This window comes from Asparagus officinalis, chromosome 1 (assembly GCF_001876935.1).
Source record: "Asparagus officinalis chromosome 1, Aspof.V1, whole genome shotgun sequence".
Classification (NCBI taxonomy): Eukaryota; Viridiplantae; Streptophyta; class Magnoliopsida; order Asparagales; family Asparagaceae; genus Asparagus; species Asparagus officinalis.
The window spans coordinates 101,316,866-101,331,995 of record NC_033794.1 but is presented as its reverse complement, the minus strand read 5'-3'; the positions used below and the strand labels follow the sequence as shown (position 1 = coordinate 101,331,995).

Here is a 15,130-nt window from a genome sequence, read left to right as displayed (position 1 = left end):
ACGAATGGATCCAAATCAAAAAGATCCGTTCAACTCTGGAGGAGCGAATTCAAAAGCGCTGCGCGCACGCGAATTCTTGTGCAAAAAGCACAAAAGATGCAGAAGAAGGACATAGCTAAGAAACAACCAAGACTGTATCAAACTTGGAGGCCAAAATCCAAAACGGCATCCGAAAAGATCGAGAATCACGGGTCACTTGAATCCGACCCGTCGGCGCGTGGGTCACTTTAATCCGACCCGCCAATTTGCAGGTCACTCCAATCCGACCCGTCAATTTGCAGGTCACTCCAATCCGACCCGCCAATTTGCAGGTCACTCCGATCCGACCCGCCAATTTGCAGGTCACTTGGATCCGACCTTCCAAATCGCAGGTCACTTGGATCCGACCTTCCAAATCGCAGGTCACTTGGATCCGACCCTCCACTTTGCAGGTCACTTGGATCCGACCTTCCAAATCGCAATTCACTTGGATCCGACCCTCCACTTTGCGGGTTACTTGGATCCGACCCTCCACTTCGTGGGTCACTTGGATCCGACCTTCCAAATCGCGGGTCACTTGAATCCGACCCTCCAACCCGTCGGTCACTTAAATCTGACCCGCGCCAGGGTCGAGACAGAAGACGTTCTGCACCGGTTACGTCGATCCCTTCGAGTTCCGCACCTCTGGTGGAGCCCCACGATAACATGGATTTGTCCCGAGTCAAGGTGAGGATAGTTGATCGCCTGAGTCCTTTGCATGAGGATCGAGGCAAAGTTTTGATCGAAGGACACTTGGGTCCAATGATTGAACCCCGAATGACTCGTCGAGCTGGGGGTCGCACATGCCCTCACAACAATTTCAAGCCTTCGTATAAAAGGAAAACTCTAGTTTTTACCCACCTGGGGGTGTGTATTAAAATCCAAGAGCTCATCAAAAGTTCATGCTTACAAATGCGTGACTCTAAACACGTGACTCTTGAGAACGCCAACAAGGAGTTGCATACTCAGAAGAAAACGCGTAAGATAAACGAATGCATTATACCTGAGGATTCATGTAAACAGTCGATAGGTTACTCCGACAGCAACGTCGATGAGTTGTACTATCGGGCTGAGGGTATGAATGAGTCTCGGAAGAGATATGCCCGAGAAACCAAATCTCACTGCCCGTGCACCGGACTAATTAGGGCAGTATTATCAGCGTGCAGTTGCCCCAAGACTGCTGATACGGGTGTATCTTCTCTTCGGAACATAGCGATCTTCATGGGAGCTTGAGGATAGATGATTCTCATACTAGCATGAGAATAGGGGGTGTCAAACAGTATAAGGGAACACAGGAGGAAGCGTGGAACAAGACGACGATCAGAAGAATCGAAGTACCCAGTTTTCAGCCTGTGAGTCGACTCATGACTGTTATGAGTCGACTCATCAGGTTGAGTCGACTCATGACTGTCATAAGTCGCCTCATCGCTGGTTATTGAGATTTCTCCAGTTTCTGTCGAGTCGACTCATCTCAGTCATGAGTCGACTCATCGAGGGTTTCCTGGTTCGTTTGGGATTCTGTTCACACGAATTCCTGTTGGTTTTGGGTCTGGTTATTTACCAAACTGCCATCCACATTTGTACACCTATATAAGGGATTGTTTTAGGGTTTCTAATCATCTTTTAGGGTCAGAGAGTTTAATCAAGAGAGATTAGATTCTAGATTGAGATTTGGAGAGCTTGTTCTTCAATTCTAGAGTGAGATTGTGAGGGAGAGATTGTAATCTTTTGTTCTTCATAATATAGAGAAGGTATTTTCCTTTGCCAAACTGAATTGTTCTTGTGTTTTGGTCGTCCTCTTCTCAACCCACCTTTTGGTAATTCCGCGACCAAAGGGTGCTCGCTCGGCAACTCGTATCAACCGCTCCGCAGAGGGTCTCCGTATCCGAGAGGATCTCCAACGGAATGACTAAGTCCAAACCAAAGTGTCTCCGTAAAAAGCGATCGGTTGTTGCTGGGGGTATGAACGAGTCTCGGAAAAGATATGCCCGAGAAACCAAATCTCACTACCCGTGCGCCGAACTAATCAGGACAATATTATCAGTATGTAGTTGCCCCAAGACCGCTCCGCAGAGGGTCTCGGTATCCGAGAGGATCTCCAACGGAATGACTAAGTCCAAACCAAAACGTCTCCGTAAAAAGAGATCGGTTGTTCAAGGTGACGAACTCCCGGAAGTCACAATAAATATGGCTGATAAGGGAAAGTCGATTCGACCTTCTAGCTCTGACCCGCTTATATCTCATCGACTAACCCGGTTGCGATCAGGGACCACTAGACGCAGGGACTACCAAAGAATGCAGAGAGAGTTATCGTCGGACGATGAAGTATCGTATGCTAACTCTGCAGTCGCTTCTGACAATACGGTATCTAGCCCAGGGCAATCCCGCGAAGTGTTTATGATTAACACCGAAGAAGCAACTAAAATGGTTGAGGATGCTCTAGCCAAGCAGAAGCAAGCATTTAAATTCAAAATGGAAATGGCTATGTTGCGGATGAGGGAAGAACATGACTAAAAAATCCGAGCTTTGTCAAATCAAATTGACGAATCCAGCCGTCGGAATACTGCTTACCAAACAGGTAGCGATTCAGATGTGGATGAACGCCTCAATACTGAGAACCCTCCCATTGATCAGAACACTGGGGGTGACCCCACTAAAAATAACGACGCTGAGGGTGGACCCACCAATGACGACAACATCGGTGGTGGCCCCGTTATTCCACTTAAGAATCGTCCAAAGCCCGATACGAGCGAGGATGAGAAAATGAAAGATCTCGAGAGTAAAATCAACGATCTAATGTCTGATCGAGAGGTAAAGAGGACTGGCATTCCATGTCCATACCCAAGAGAGTGGGACTCAATAGCATACCCGGCGAAGTTCAACTTGATTAACTTCACGCCGTTTGACGGGAACGGTTCACCCACTCAACATCTGGTCTACTTCAAGTCCCACTTGGGTATGATCTCCAGCAATGAAGCCTTGATGGTTCGGTCATTCGTTGGCATCCTTCGCGGGTCGGCCTTCGATTGGTACCGCCGTCTCAAGCCCGGAAGTATTAACAACTGGGACGATATGGAGAACTCATTCCTTGGTAACTTCTTTGATGATGACGACGAGGTATCCATCAGGACACTTTTTGATGAGAAACAAGAAGATGACGAGACAGTCGACGACTTCGTCAAGCGCTTTCAGAATAAAGCAATGAACTGCCGAGATCCGATCATGGAGGACTTCATCCTCCAGACTTGTCATAACAACCTATCTATTGAGATATTAGAAGTTATGGGAGTCGCACTGTCCAACACTTGGAAAGAGTTGAAGACGCGCGGAGAGCGGGCCGAACGCTTCCTCCGAAGGAAGAAAGCCGAGGGGATCCAACCGACGGCGAATCTTCCGAACTCAAACTTCACCTCCCGTGGTAAAGGAAAGGCACATGCAGCGGTTGTAGACGCTAATCAAACATCAGAACAGCAATCCCGAAGGCAGCAGAAGATTTCGGATCCGAGACTCCAAAAAGAGTACTCCTTCAAGGACGAAAACGTTCCAGCCATCTTCGAGTCTCTCCTTGTAAACAACAAGATCAAGCTGCCACCTGTCATAAATCAGGAGGAAGCTGATAACATCGCGGATCCGAAATACTGTGTGTACCACAGGAGAATCCTCCATCCCACCAAGGATTGCTTCGCTCTCAAGAATAGCATTCAAACATTGGTTTAAGCCGGCATTATATCGCTCAATTAAGTCGAATGAAGACTCCGATAAGTATAAGAGTATAAACTGCTCCTTCTCACACTCCAAAGAATATATGAGTATAAACTGCTTCTCGGTCATCCAACTAAGTACAATGTTAAACCTGGTTTCGCAAAGGGAGCTGGGGGTGGATGATTTATGTAACGGGAAGTTCCTGGAGAATCTTATATTCTTAAGGATAACCCGAACATGCGACTGAGGATAACGTACTCCTCGTTACACCCAGTTTTGCAAAGAAAGCTGGGGGTGGATGATTCATGTAACGAGAAGTTCTCGGAAGTACTATATGTAATTTTCTTAGGGATAACCCGATCATTACAAACAAAGTGATAAACACCAAACCCCTACTATGATTTCCAAATACTCTTTTGCTGAGATGAGATTCGATCACTTCATTGGATTAATTTTCCCTCACAAAACTTCCATTGGTGTTTGACGACTCATAGTCTTCCACCACAAAATCCCCCACTGATCAGACTAATTGACGGTGGGATTACCAAAATTCTTTCCGGTTTAACTCATTCAAATTTCCGCTATGTTCGTGCACTTAACACTTTCATGGTTAGAGTTCGGATATAATGCTTGGAATTCTGATCTATCAATCTTTGACGAATTGTCAAACCTCTTCGTGTTAAGTCCTTATCACTTAACACTAAGAACCCATACTGAGTGATTTGTACAAGTCAACACTCACATTGTGATTTGTACTCCTACTCCCACTGTCCATTTGGTCAAACCTTCCTACAGTTAGGACCACAATCAAAATCCCCTCTCGATTCCTTCAATAAACGAGAGGTCCATTTTCAGATCGAGCGATCAAAACTTCCTACAGTTAGGATCGTCTCAAACCTCCCACTTGGTCAAACCTTTCTACAGTTAGGACCAAAACCAAAATCCCCTCTCGATTCCTCCAATGAACGAGAGGTCTACTTTCAAATCGAGTGATCAAACCTTCTTACAGTTAGGGTCACCTCAAAACTCTCACCTGGTCAAACCTTCCTACAGTAAGGACCAAAACCATAATTCATTCTCGATAAACGAGAAATTCATCTTTAGTTCGATAATCAAACCTTCCGACAGTTAGGATTATCCAAATCTTTTTTTGATTCTCGGAGTGGAAATCCCACTCTTAGTTTCACCTTTCCAGATTCTTGAAGTGGAAATCCCACTTTGAGTTTCTTTTTCTAACTGGAGATAGAATATAAAATTCTTCCTCTTCAGCTTTGGGAGATAGAATATAAAATTCTTCCTCTCCCGCATCGGGTTCATCTTTGCCCCAAGAGAAGACATTACCTTTTCAACTCCTAAAATCTGTGCCTCACAGGCACGAGGAATTTTATCCCTAATCCCGAGTAGGGATAAGCCAACGCCTAACACGCGTTGCCGGTTAGTTCTTAACCGTAAAAAAAAGAGAACAAAAGCCCACATATTCGACATTGTGGCAGGTTGTTATTCATAAGGCCAAAATCCGTGCTTCACACGCACGAGGAATTTTATCCCGAATCCTGAGTAGGGATAAGTCAACGCCTAACACGCGTTGCCGGTTTAGTCTTTCACCGATTGAAAAAGACACCAGAATCCAGTCTGGGGCATTTTATCCCGAAGCCTAAGTAGGGATAAGTCAACGCTTAACCCGCGTTGCTGGGTGGTTCGTTCCCGTAAAAACGACCGAGTCTACGTATTCAGCATCGTAGCAACAAAAATCCATGCCTTTTATGCATGGAGAATTTTATCCCGAATCCTGAGCAGGGATAAGTCAACGCCTAACACGCGTTGCTGGTTAGTTCTTAACCGTAAAAAGAACAAAAGCCCACATATTCGACATTGTGGCAAGCCGTTATTAATAACGCCAAAATCCGCGCCTTACACACGCGGGGAATTTTATTCCGAACCCTAAGTAGGGATAAGTCAACGCCTAACTCGCGTTGCCGGTTTAGTCTTTCACCGATTGAAGAAGACACCAGAATTCTAATATGGGGACTTTTCTCCCGAAGCCTAAGTAGGGATAGGTCAGCGTCTAGCACACATTGCCAGGTAGCCTATTCCCGTAACAATGGCGAAGTCTACGCATTCAATATCGTAGCATCAAGTCTAAGAGAGTTCATTCCTTTAGCACAACGTCACATGCGGAACGGACTTAAACAATCCGCATGTAAGCCCGATTCAAACGGTAATCGGTAAAGGCACGCCAAATCCGTTGAAGGCTGAGGGTTTGCCAAAAAACCTTAAAGTCTACGTCTGATACACGTCGCTGTTTAGTCTTTTCACAGGAGAAAGACGAAGTCTACGTATTCAATATCGTAGCACTAAAAGAGTTAACTCTTTTAGCATAACGTTACATGCGGAACAGACTTAAACAATCCGCATGCTAGCCCGACTCAAACGGTAGTCGGTAAAGGCTTATCAAACCCGTTGATGGCTGAGAATTTGCCAAAAATTCTATAAAGGCGAGCCATTGACGTATCAGCTTCATTAGTTGGTCTCATGACTTTAACATCCAACAAACTTCAGGATGAGATCCACACGTGCAGATGAATCAGCTTTAATAGTTGATCCTACAGCCCAACATTCGGGACCGTCACGCTCCAATGCCTTAAGAGCTTAAACTGTGTAGACTCCAGCAAACGTACGAGTATAAACTGTGTTAACGCCGGTTAACGCATTACAGTAAACATCGATGCCGGTCAACACATCAGCAATTTCGCCAAAATAAGGCAAAAGATGACTCTAAGGGTTTCAGTTACAATCAGATATGAATTCCCGACGGAGAGGATTAGTTCAAAGTCAACTCAATGGCACGAGCTAAGTCCAGAAAGTTACACACCAATCTCAGTTTAAGATTTCGACAGCGGTCAGACGATAAACGCAGCGCCGGAAGAACTTCACCTATTCGACAAAACAATGAATAGATTGAAGACTGAAGAAGTTAAGAATTGAGATAGTTCAAGGTCACTCTACGAAATTGAAGAGATGGCCTATCTTATCCAAAGCATTCCAGACTCCTCAATAAAAAAATGAGTCTGAAATACTTTGGAGGGGGTATCTGTAGGCGTCTAAAAATGCCTATAGGTGTCCGCACGCAGCTTGAGACAGAGAGAAGACGACGAACATCGTTATCCGAGTCTAAGAGGATTATCTGACGCCGACAAGCGCCTGAAGCAAAACGACGAATCAAGTGACCTGCGCGCTCGACAGTCAGTTCGCGCGCGTCAATCAGTTCATGCGCGTCAATCAACACGCGCGCGTCAATCAGTTCATGCGCGTCGATCAACACGCGCATGACAATCAGTTCGTGCACGTCGATCAACATGCGTGCATCAATCAACACACGCGTATATCAACCAACGTGCGTTCGACAGTCAATCTCGCGACAAAGCATACAAGTCAACAAATCGACCGAATACGCGACAAGAATAAGTCCCAGAAGAAAGAAAACAGAAAAGGGAAAAAGTCAGCGAACCCGCGCTAGCGCAGGACGGGATGATCCTACCCGCACAAGCGCGGGACGGATCAATCCGACCCGCGCAAGCGCGAGTCGGATCTGACCGACCCGCGCAAGCGCAGGTCAGACCAGTCTGCTGCGCTGTTTTGACCCCTTGATGTGTATTTCGACGGTTTTAACGGTTTTCTCGAGATATTTTCAGTTCCAGAGGTTCCCAACTGACTTGATATCATCTACAAACGTGGTTAGGCCATTATTGACTAAAGATAAGACCAAATCACTTATTCTCAACCAAATAACCGCTTCCGAAGCTTATAAATACGAGCCTGGGTCCTCCTTTCAGGGGGGCGATTGATTATCAAGACGAGGAGGTGCTGCCGGATTGTGGAGTCAAAGGAGCACGAATTTCAGCGAGGGTTGACAGATCTTGGCGAGTTCTTCGGCATAATAAAGGAGAGTTTGAGAGATCCGACGCCCATTCCCGTCCGTCCCTTGAGATTAGGCTTGGTCTTAATCTCGAGAAGAGCCCTGATTTCGCTTGGTCGATCTCAGCGCTTCAAATCAAATACTTCCTCGGTGAAGACGAAGCTCTGCCGAATTTTTCATCAACCGGATCCAGATCTAAGGTCGTCCACGGATAAACCCCGGCACAGGCAAAGATCCCACGCAAGCAGAAGACCGATAAACGATCTCTGCGTTTGTTTGATGAGAATTGTATTTTTTTTCATTTTCATTGTGTAAAAGTCTTATAAAAGACTATCTTTTTGTTTTCATTGTAACGACCGAAGTTGTAATGAATACCGCAATGAATACATTAATTTTCGATGCAAACAAATACAACCGTCTCATTTGGTATAAAAACGTCCCCATAGATCACAAACAAAACTGTTTCCATAGATAATAAAACCGTCCTCCTAGATCAAACTCGAAACCGTCACCCTTGGTGCGTAAGCGTCACAGTAGCTTAAAAACAAAATCATTCCTGTTGCCAAATAACCATTACCATTTGAAAAAATATTAACCGTCCCAATAGTTAAATCGTCCCCAAATGTTATAAATGGGAACAATTCCTAAAGACTACGACGGCAAATGTATCAGATGAATAAACATTTCCTTAGGCCTATGAAGACAATTTTATTATCTAACGAGACGGTTATAAACCATCCCTATAGACCCATTATTTGGTAGTGACTACCTCATTAGCTCATCTGCGCTTCCCATCCCCTCAACAACACAACAAAATGTTATGTGCCTCATCTGACTCTCCCTCCAACTAAACAAGAAACACAAAAGATGTGTAATTTGGACCCACTCCACTATAACATAGTGGAGGAACCACTACTTATTCACAATTTATCTAGTGGGTGATTATGATTTTTCTCTTTGAATGTAAATTAAGAATGAGTGCAATTATGGGTCCGATGAATGTCAAATTTAGAATGTATCAAACTCACCTACTTAATAATCAACGATTCAGACCTAAAAGCTGTACCCCCTCAGCCTACCCCCCTCTCATCGACGCTGCTCTTCGGTCCTCCTCTCTCTCCTATCCTCTCTTTATAGTAGTATAACTATAGTATAATATATATATATATTAATATATAGTATATATAGAGAGAAGAGAGAGAGAAGAGGAGAAAACTTATGTCAACGATTAAGGACCTCCACTAGTTCTACATTATGAATCACTTGATAGCTAGCATTGGGATGCACTGCTCCGTTAAACTGATCACATATTCTAAAACACAGTAGCACACCAAATTTGCGGATGAACCCGTTCTGATTTTGACCAGCGTTACCTGTCGACATAGTAAAAAGTTCTATCATTCAAAAAAACCGGGAAAATAAAAAAGAGATACGGATAAGGTCAATACTTACGACGGGTTCACCCACCAGCGCATTTGGTGTTTCGAATTTAACAGGTATATAGATCAAAGTTCAACAAGCGGAGCATCCACAATGTAGACTTATCAAGTGATCATCAATGACTAAAAGAAACTTAGTTGGGACGGTCCACTATAGTTGACATACGAGTTTTTCGTAATATATATATATACTATAGTATATATAGAATATATAGTAGTATAAGGGTATAGATATATCATATAGTATATAAATATATATATATAATATATATTAATATAATATAATATATATATATATAATATAATAATACTTCTGTTTAAAAAGCACGAGTTCAGAAAAATCTTTTGGTAGACAAAAATACTCTTAAAATTTAAATGTTTTGATCCATTAAGTAAGAGTAAATTGATAAATTGATGAATTCTTATTGGATAATATGAAGATAAAAATACAGTTTAAATTAAAATATAAATCTAAATAAAATTATTGAATACCAAATTTACAAATGTCTACAAAATAAAGAGCGTATATGTAAAAACCAAATAAATTAATAAGACAAATAATTTCTACCCCAAAGTTAAAACCCAGGAACAACGTAGACCTATAAATATACATAATGTGGATGTGATATTTACAAAATCCACCAAAAAAATTAAAGAGACAAAAGTCAATCTCAAAATTACAAAAAATAAAAATTAAGGAAAATAAAAATCATACTCCCTTTAAAAGCACGAGTTCGGGAAAAGTTTTCCATAGTTAAAATTACCCTGTACTATTTTAAATATTTAATTTAAATTATAATCTATCCTAATCATACTTGTATCCTATCCTATTACCCCCATCAACTATCTATACCTCAATAATTTAAATAAGATTAATAAAATATATGAAACAACTCAGTAGTATTAGTTTATGACATGAAGCATTACAAAAAAGTAAAAAGTTTTAAAAATTAGACAAAATACTCTTAAATGTTTAAAATTACACAAAATAAAAAGCTAAAAATTTAGAACTTGGCAAAAAAAGAGTATTATGTGATATTCTTTCATTAAGATATATAAATATAACTTATTATTTAAGGTTTACTATGCCTTTTCAAAATTTAAAAGTAGTTAAGTTGATATTGGTAAAAAATAGTAATAATAACAGATTAAAATATCCAGTTAAAGAATAAAATTTAAAAAATACATATGATAGATGAAAAATTAATGTTATTGAATAAATTAATGTAATTGTATATAATTTTACCTATATGTTAGAGCAGGAAAAATACATAATTATCATTAATTAATAGAAGACTAAATCATAAAAAGCTAATAAATGACTATAATATAATAGCTTAACATTAATTGATTATAATTTATAAATATTGATCTCTAATGGTAATAATATTTATAGGGTAAAAAATTATAAAGATTTATGTATGGAGAACTATTAGAAAGTTTAGAGATATTATTCAAAAGAATTAAGAGATTTTCATTTCAAATAGATTTCAAAACCTCCATGAATCAGTTCAATTAACACTAACATAAGTTATATTTATCAAAGAAACACCGACTAAATAACCATTGAAGAATATATTGAACAACTTTGTTTCAATCAAAGAAATATTCTTCATGGAAGATAAAAAAATTACTATGTCATCACTCTTCGTAAGCAAAAATTATAAAATCGTCCTTTTTCTTTTTCTTATATAGTATCACAACCCTGCGTGTGACTTTATTTAGGGATATGACTATTAACAAATGATCAATTCTTAAAGACTCGATCAAGATATAATAACACTATTAAAATTCAATATCTCTAAATATGAAGGTATTATATTTTATTACTAAAACTCTTATTAAAGGCCACTAAATATAAAATTCATCTTATATCTATCTCAAATTTATAGAGAAGATATGCATGTCATCGTAAATTGCGTGAATAATATATATCAATCCAAAGATACAACTTACTAAAGAAATAAGAGAATAGTAAGTAAACCAAGTAAACATCCATATAACACCGTAAAGGAAAAATATTATATTTTAAAGCTAATGTACAACGCTCTTTTAGAGTAAGCTGCCAAGACAAAAGCATCCCCATTAAGACTCTTTATAAATGTAGGAGAGATTCAAATTACTAATATATATAACCATTATAATATTCGAAAGATGTATGATCTTAGAAAACATACTCTAAAATTCATACAATTAAATCTAAGAATAATTTATCAATATACAGACACACTATTATACCTTTAAGGCAACGATAACTACTATTTATAATAGAGTTGAGTAGTAGTTCTATGTTTACAAAGGCTGCAATAAAAAAGTGAAAAGAGATGTTAATAATAAGTGTCCAAATGATAAATGTTGAAGAATCGTCGATGATGTTGTACCAAGGTTAAGTAATATCCCTTCTTCATGAAATAAATATATCAAAATTAAATATTAATATTATAATCTAAAGCAAATTGACAATGAAAAATGTAAGGTATTTAGTTCAGATTCTCATGGAAAATGATACAGAAAGAGCAAAGGTAACATTATGACACATCAGAAATTCTTATTGGATGCACAATAGAATAATTCATTGCAAAGAAAAAAAGGTAGCTCCTAACCTTATTTAAGTAGTAAATTAAAAGCATAAAAAATTTTATATATATGAAATTAACATTTATTCTTATTAAAATAGGGAAAAAATCAAAATCTGTATTAACAAAATTTTGTGTTGAACATAAGAAATATATTCAACTTCTTTGTGAATTTAGATGAGAAGACAAAAGATGAATGAGCCAAAGGAAAGATAACATGCTCCAGTCTCATATCACAATCGATGTAGATGATGAAGACACTACTCTAGAGTTGCTCAGAAAAAAGATAAAGATGAAGAATGATTGATCTCGACTCAATAAAAAATAAAATAGAAGCAACAAACGATAATGTTTTGTGAATCGTTATAGAATAGTTTTATTTTTTTAGTAAAATTAGGAATCTTTCAAAGGAATTTTCATAAACTATTTTTAGTTCTTTCATATGCATATGTGGATGCTTTTATCTTATAAAAGTGTACTAGAGTTAACATTAATCTTCAGTTTTTGATTTTTTATTAACTATTTTCTGACATTTTAGCCCACTTTAAATCAATCATCCTAGCTTGTTGGCTTTATTATTCATCTTCCTTTTATAATGTTATTTTTTCAAGTGTTTTCACTTTCATAACACTATACTTTCTCATGTCAAGCTCGGTTTCATGCCGATTCAAATGAAATAAAAATTTAAATTGGTTTTAGATTATATTTATCTCATGACAATTCAACTATCAACAAAAAAAATTTAAACTGAGTGTAGCCTATTCAATAAAACATCAAATAAATAAATAATCAAAATATAATTGAGGAACAAATTTTAGTAAAAAAATAAACTAAAAATACTTAATCAAATTGAGCAAAAATTATCAAAGAGTAACCAAGGAACAAATTTTAGTAAGAAAATAAACTAAAATACCTAATCACAGTATTTAACCACGTGCATTGCACGTGCATAAAAATCTAGTGTGTGCGTGTGTGTGTGTGTGTGTGTGTGTGTGTGTGTGTGTGTGTATATATATATGTGTGTGTGTGTGTGTGTGTGTGTATATATATATATATATATATATATATATGAGATTAATGGGTATCATTATCATAGGAGGGGATTTCCTCCTTGACGCCTCTAAAATCACATGATTGAGCGACATTGTGGATGATCCACTCCGTTGAACTTGATCTACATATTCTAAAACTCCAACACATCAAGTTTGGGGTAAACCCGTCGTCGTTTGACCCTTCATCCACTCGTATCAATTTTAACGGTTTTGAATAAATAGAACTTTTCACATGGCTCGATGGAGGGTCAAACGACGACGGATTCACCCCAAACTTGGTGTGTTGGGGTTTTAGAATCGAAGCAGTTGATCCATTCCTTAATTTGTTCAGTGTTGGCAGCAGGACTTAGCATCAAGTTCTATTCATTGGGAGTCAATTTAAGATTGAGATTTATCGGGATTTACTCCTGAATCTTCTTTAGATTTTTGAGCTGAACATTTCTTGTTAGATTTGTTGGAATCTGATACCGTTCGAGAATATAAGACTTAGCTCGCGATTCTGGCCATGGGCTAGTGGATCCTCCTCAAATATGTCAAAATGAGGCTTTAAATAAGCAATTAGGTGGGTCCCTATAAACCTGGCATCATTAATTAGCCATTAATTATCTAGAGGAGATCCTGATCAATTGACCATTCTAAGTCGCTTCTTTTGGGCTGGTTTTGACCAATAATTACTCAAAATTTATCACTATACCCAGTCTCCCACTTGACCGTCAAACTCAGCAAAAGGTATAAATCCTCTCTCTCTCTCTCTCCTAAAATCAATTGGAAATATCAAGTAGCAAGCACAGATATTACAATTCATTTAAAAATATGTCGAGTGAAGGAACTCAGCCAACGAAGGTGACGATCATCGAAACTCAGTTTGTGGAAGCGGACGCATCTCAGTTCAAAATGGTAGTCCAGAAATTCACAGGGAAGGATTCGGTTATGTCGAGCCAAGGAGCGAGCTGCCATGGCCGAGAAAATACGCAAAGTAATAGAAGGAAGAGAAATTTGCGGGCGGAGGCTCAGCCGATGGCTGTTGGAGGAGAGGTCGATGCGTTCATGGTGGAGTTGTTGCCATCAATGGAGGAGTTGTATGAGTTTTTAAGAGACTGATTAGGTTTTGATGGTATTAATTAGTGCAGGTCTGATCCATCTAATTATGTCCTCTTACTAATTTCGCGAATGAACTTTTAATGTGTTAGCATCGGGATGTGGATTAGATTGCGGCAGCAATATATATATGTGGTATTATGGAAAATGACCAAATGGCACTTTGATGCCCTATTGTTTCATCAGCCTTACAATTCCTAAATTGTAAAATAATAACACTTTAATAAGTTATAAAAAATTAGCATATTAGTATATTTTGTTAGTTTTCATAGGAATGTTCTTAGAAAATTATTTTGGTAACTAATAATAAGTATTAAAGTGCTACCTTCTTATAACTTAGGGTAATAAAGTGTCACTATAACAAAAGTTATAAATTATGATACATCGTTTTGTCTTCATACAACACAGTTTTGTGTCGCACTAAGAAAGTGCGACACATAACAATAGTCTGTGTAAAGCATATTGGAGAGCGTCTTTCTACGCATGTAAAAAATATATCGTAAAAATTGTAATACATACATATATCTTAAACTTTATCGTAAAACTCACGACACATATATATGTAGAGAGTGGTGACACAGTTATTTCTAAACCATAAAATATAAAAAGGTATCATTATTCAACACTACAACTTCCCAAAAAGTCATTTATCCTAGAATTACTCTCAACAAAGTACATTTAACTATGGAGTTATTTAGCTTATACACTATCATAAATTTTCAATTATCAATATACTTAAAATCTAAGATTTGTTATTATTTAAGCCTATCAGTAAAATTTCACACAATTTATGTGAGACTATTAGACTTTTTTCACTTTTATTTTATTGTATATCTAATAACACAAAAATGTATCGTGATTTGCTATACTTTTTATTTTTGTCACTGTTGTATGATCCTTTACAAATAAAATGACACTTATATATGTGTTATAAATAAGTATGGACACATGTAATTTTTATTGTAGCGTGTTACTTTTTTACAATTTAGGATGTTAAAATACTATTTTTGTTAGTTTCGGGAGTGTAGACCCAAACATGAAACAAAATCACAAGCTGAAAAACCCCCAAATCGGTCGACAGAAGGGAACATCAGTTGACCGATTCGAACGCCAGAAAAACATGAAAGTTTCTGTTCGGTCGATCGATACGAATTATCAGTCGACCGGTAACGTGCACTAGTAGTCAAAAACACCTTCTGCGTCGATCGACTGACGCCAAGCCATTAGTTGACCAATAGCAGTTTTTCCAGTCTCTAGCACGTTTTTGAAAACCTGGTTTTGTGCTACGGTTATATATATATTAATATAATATATATATTATTATTATAT

The 15,130-nt window shown here is 38.3% G+C and overlaps 1 protein-coding gene across 1 annotated transcript; it reads left to right on the top strand.

The window, feature by feature from the left end:
* Positions 13,517 to 13,804, top strand: LOC109838305 (VQ motif-containing protein 1-like). Its single transcript, XM_020406758.1, has one exon. It carries the CDS (start codon positions 13,517 to 13,519, stop codon positions 13,802 to 13,804), a length of 288 nt encoding a protein of 95 aa, XP_020262347.1.

Coding starts and splice junctions, on each gene's coding strand:
- LOC109838305 (XM_020406758.1), top strand. CDS start 13,517: ATGTCGAGTGAAGGAACTCAGCCAACGAAGGTGACGATCATCGAAACT.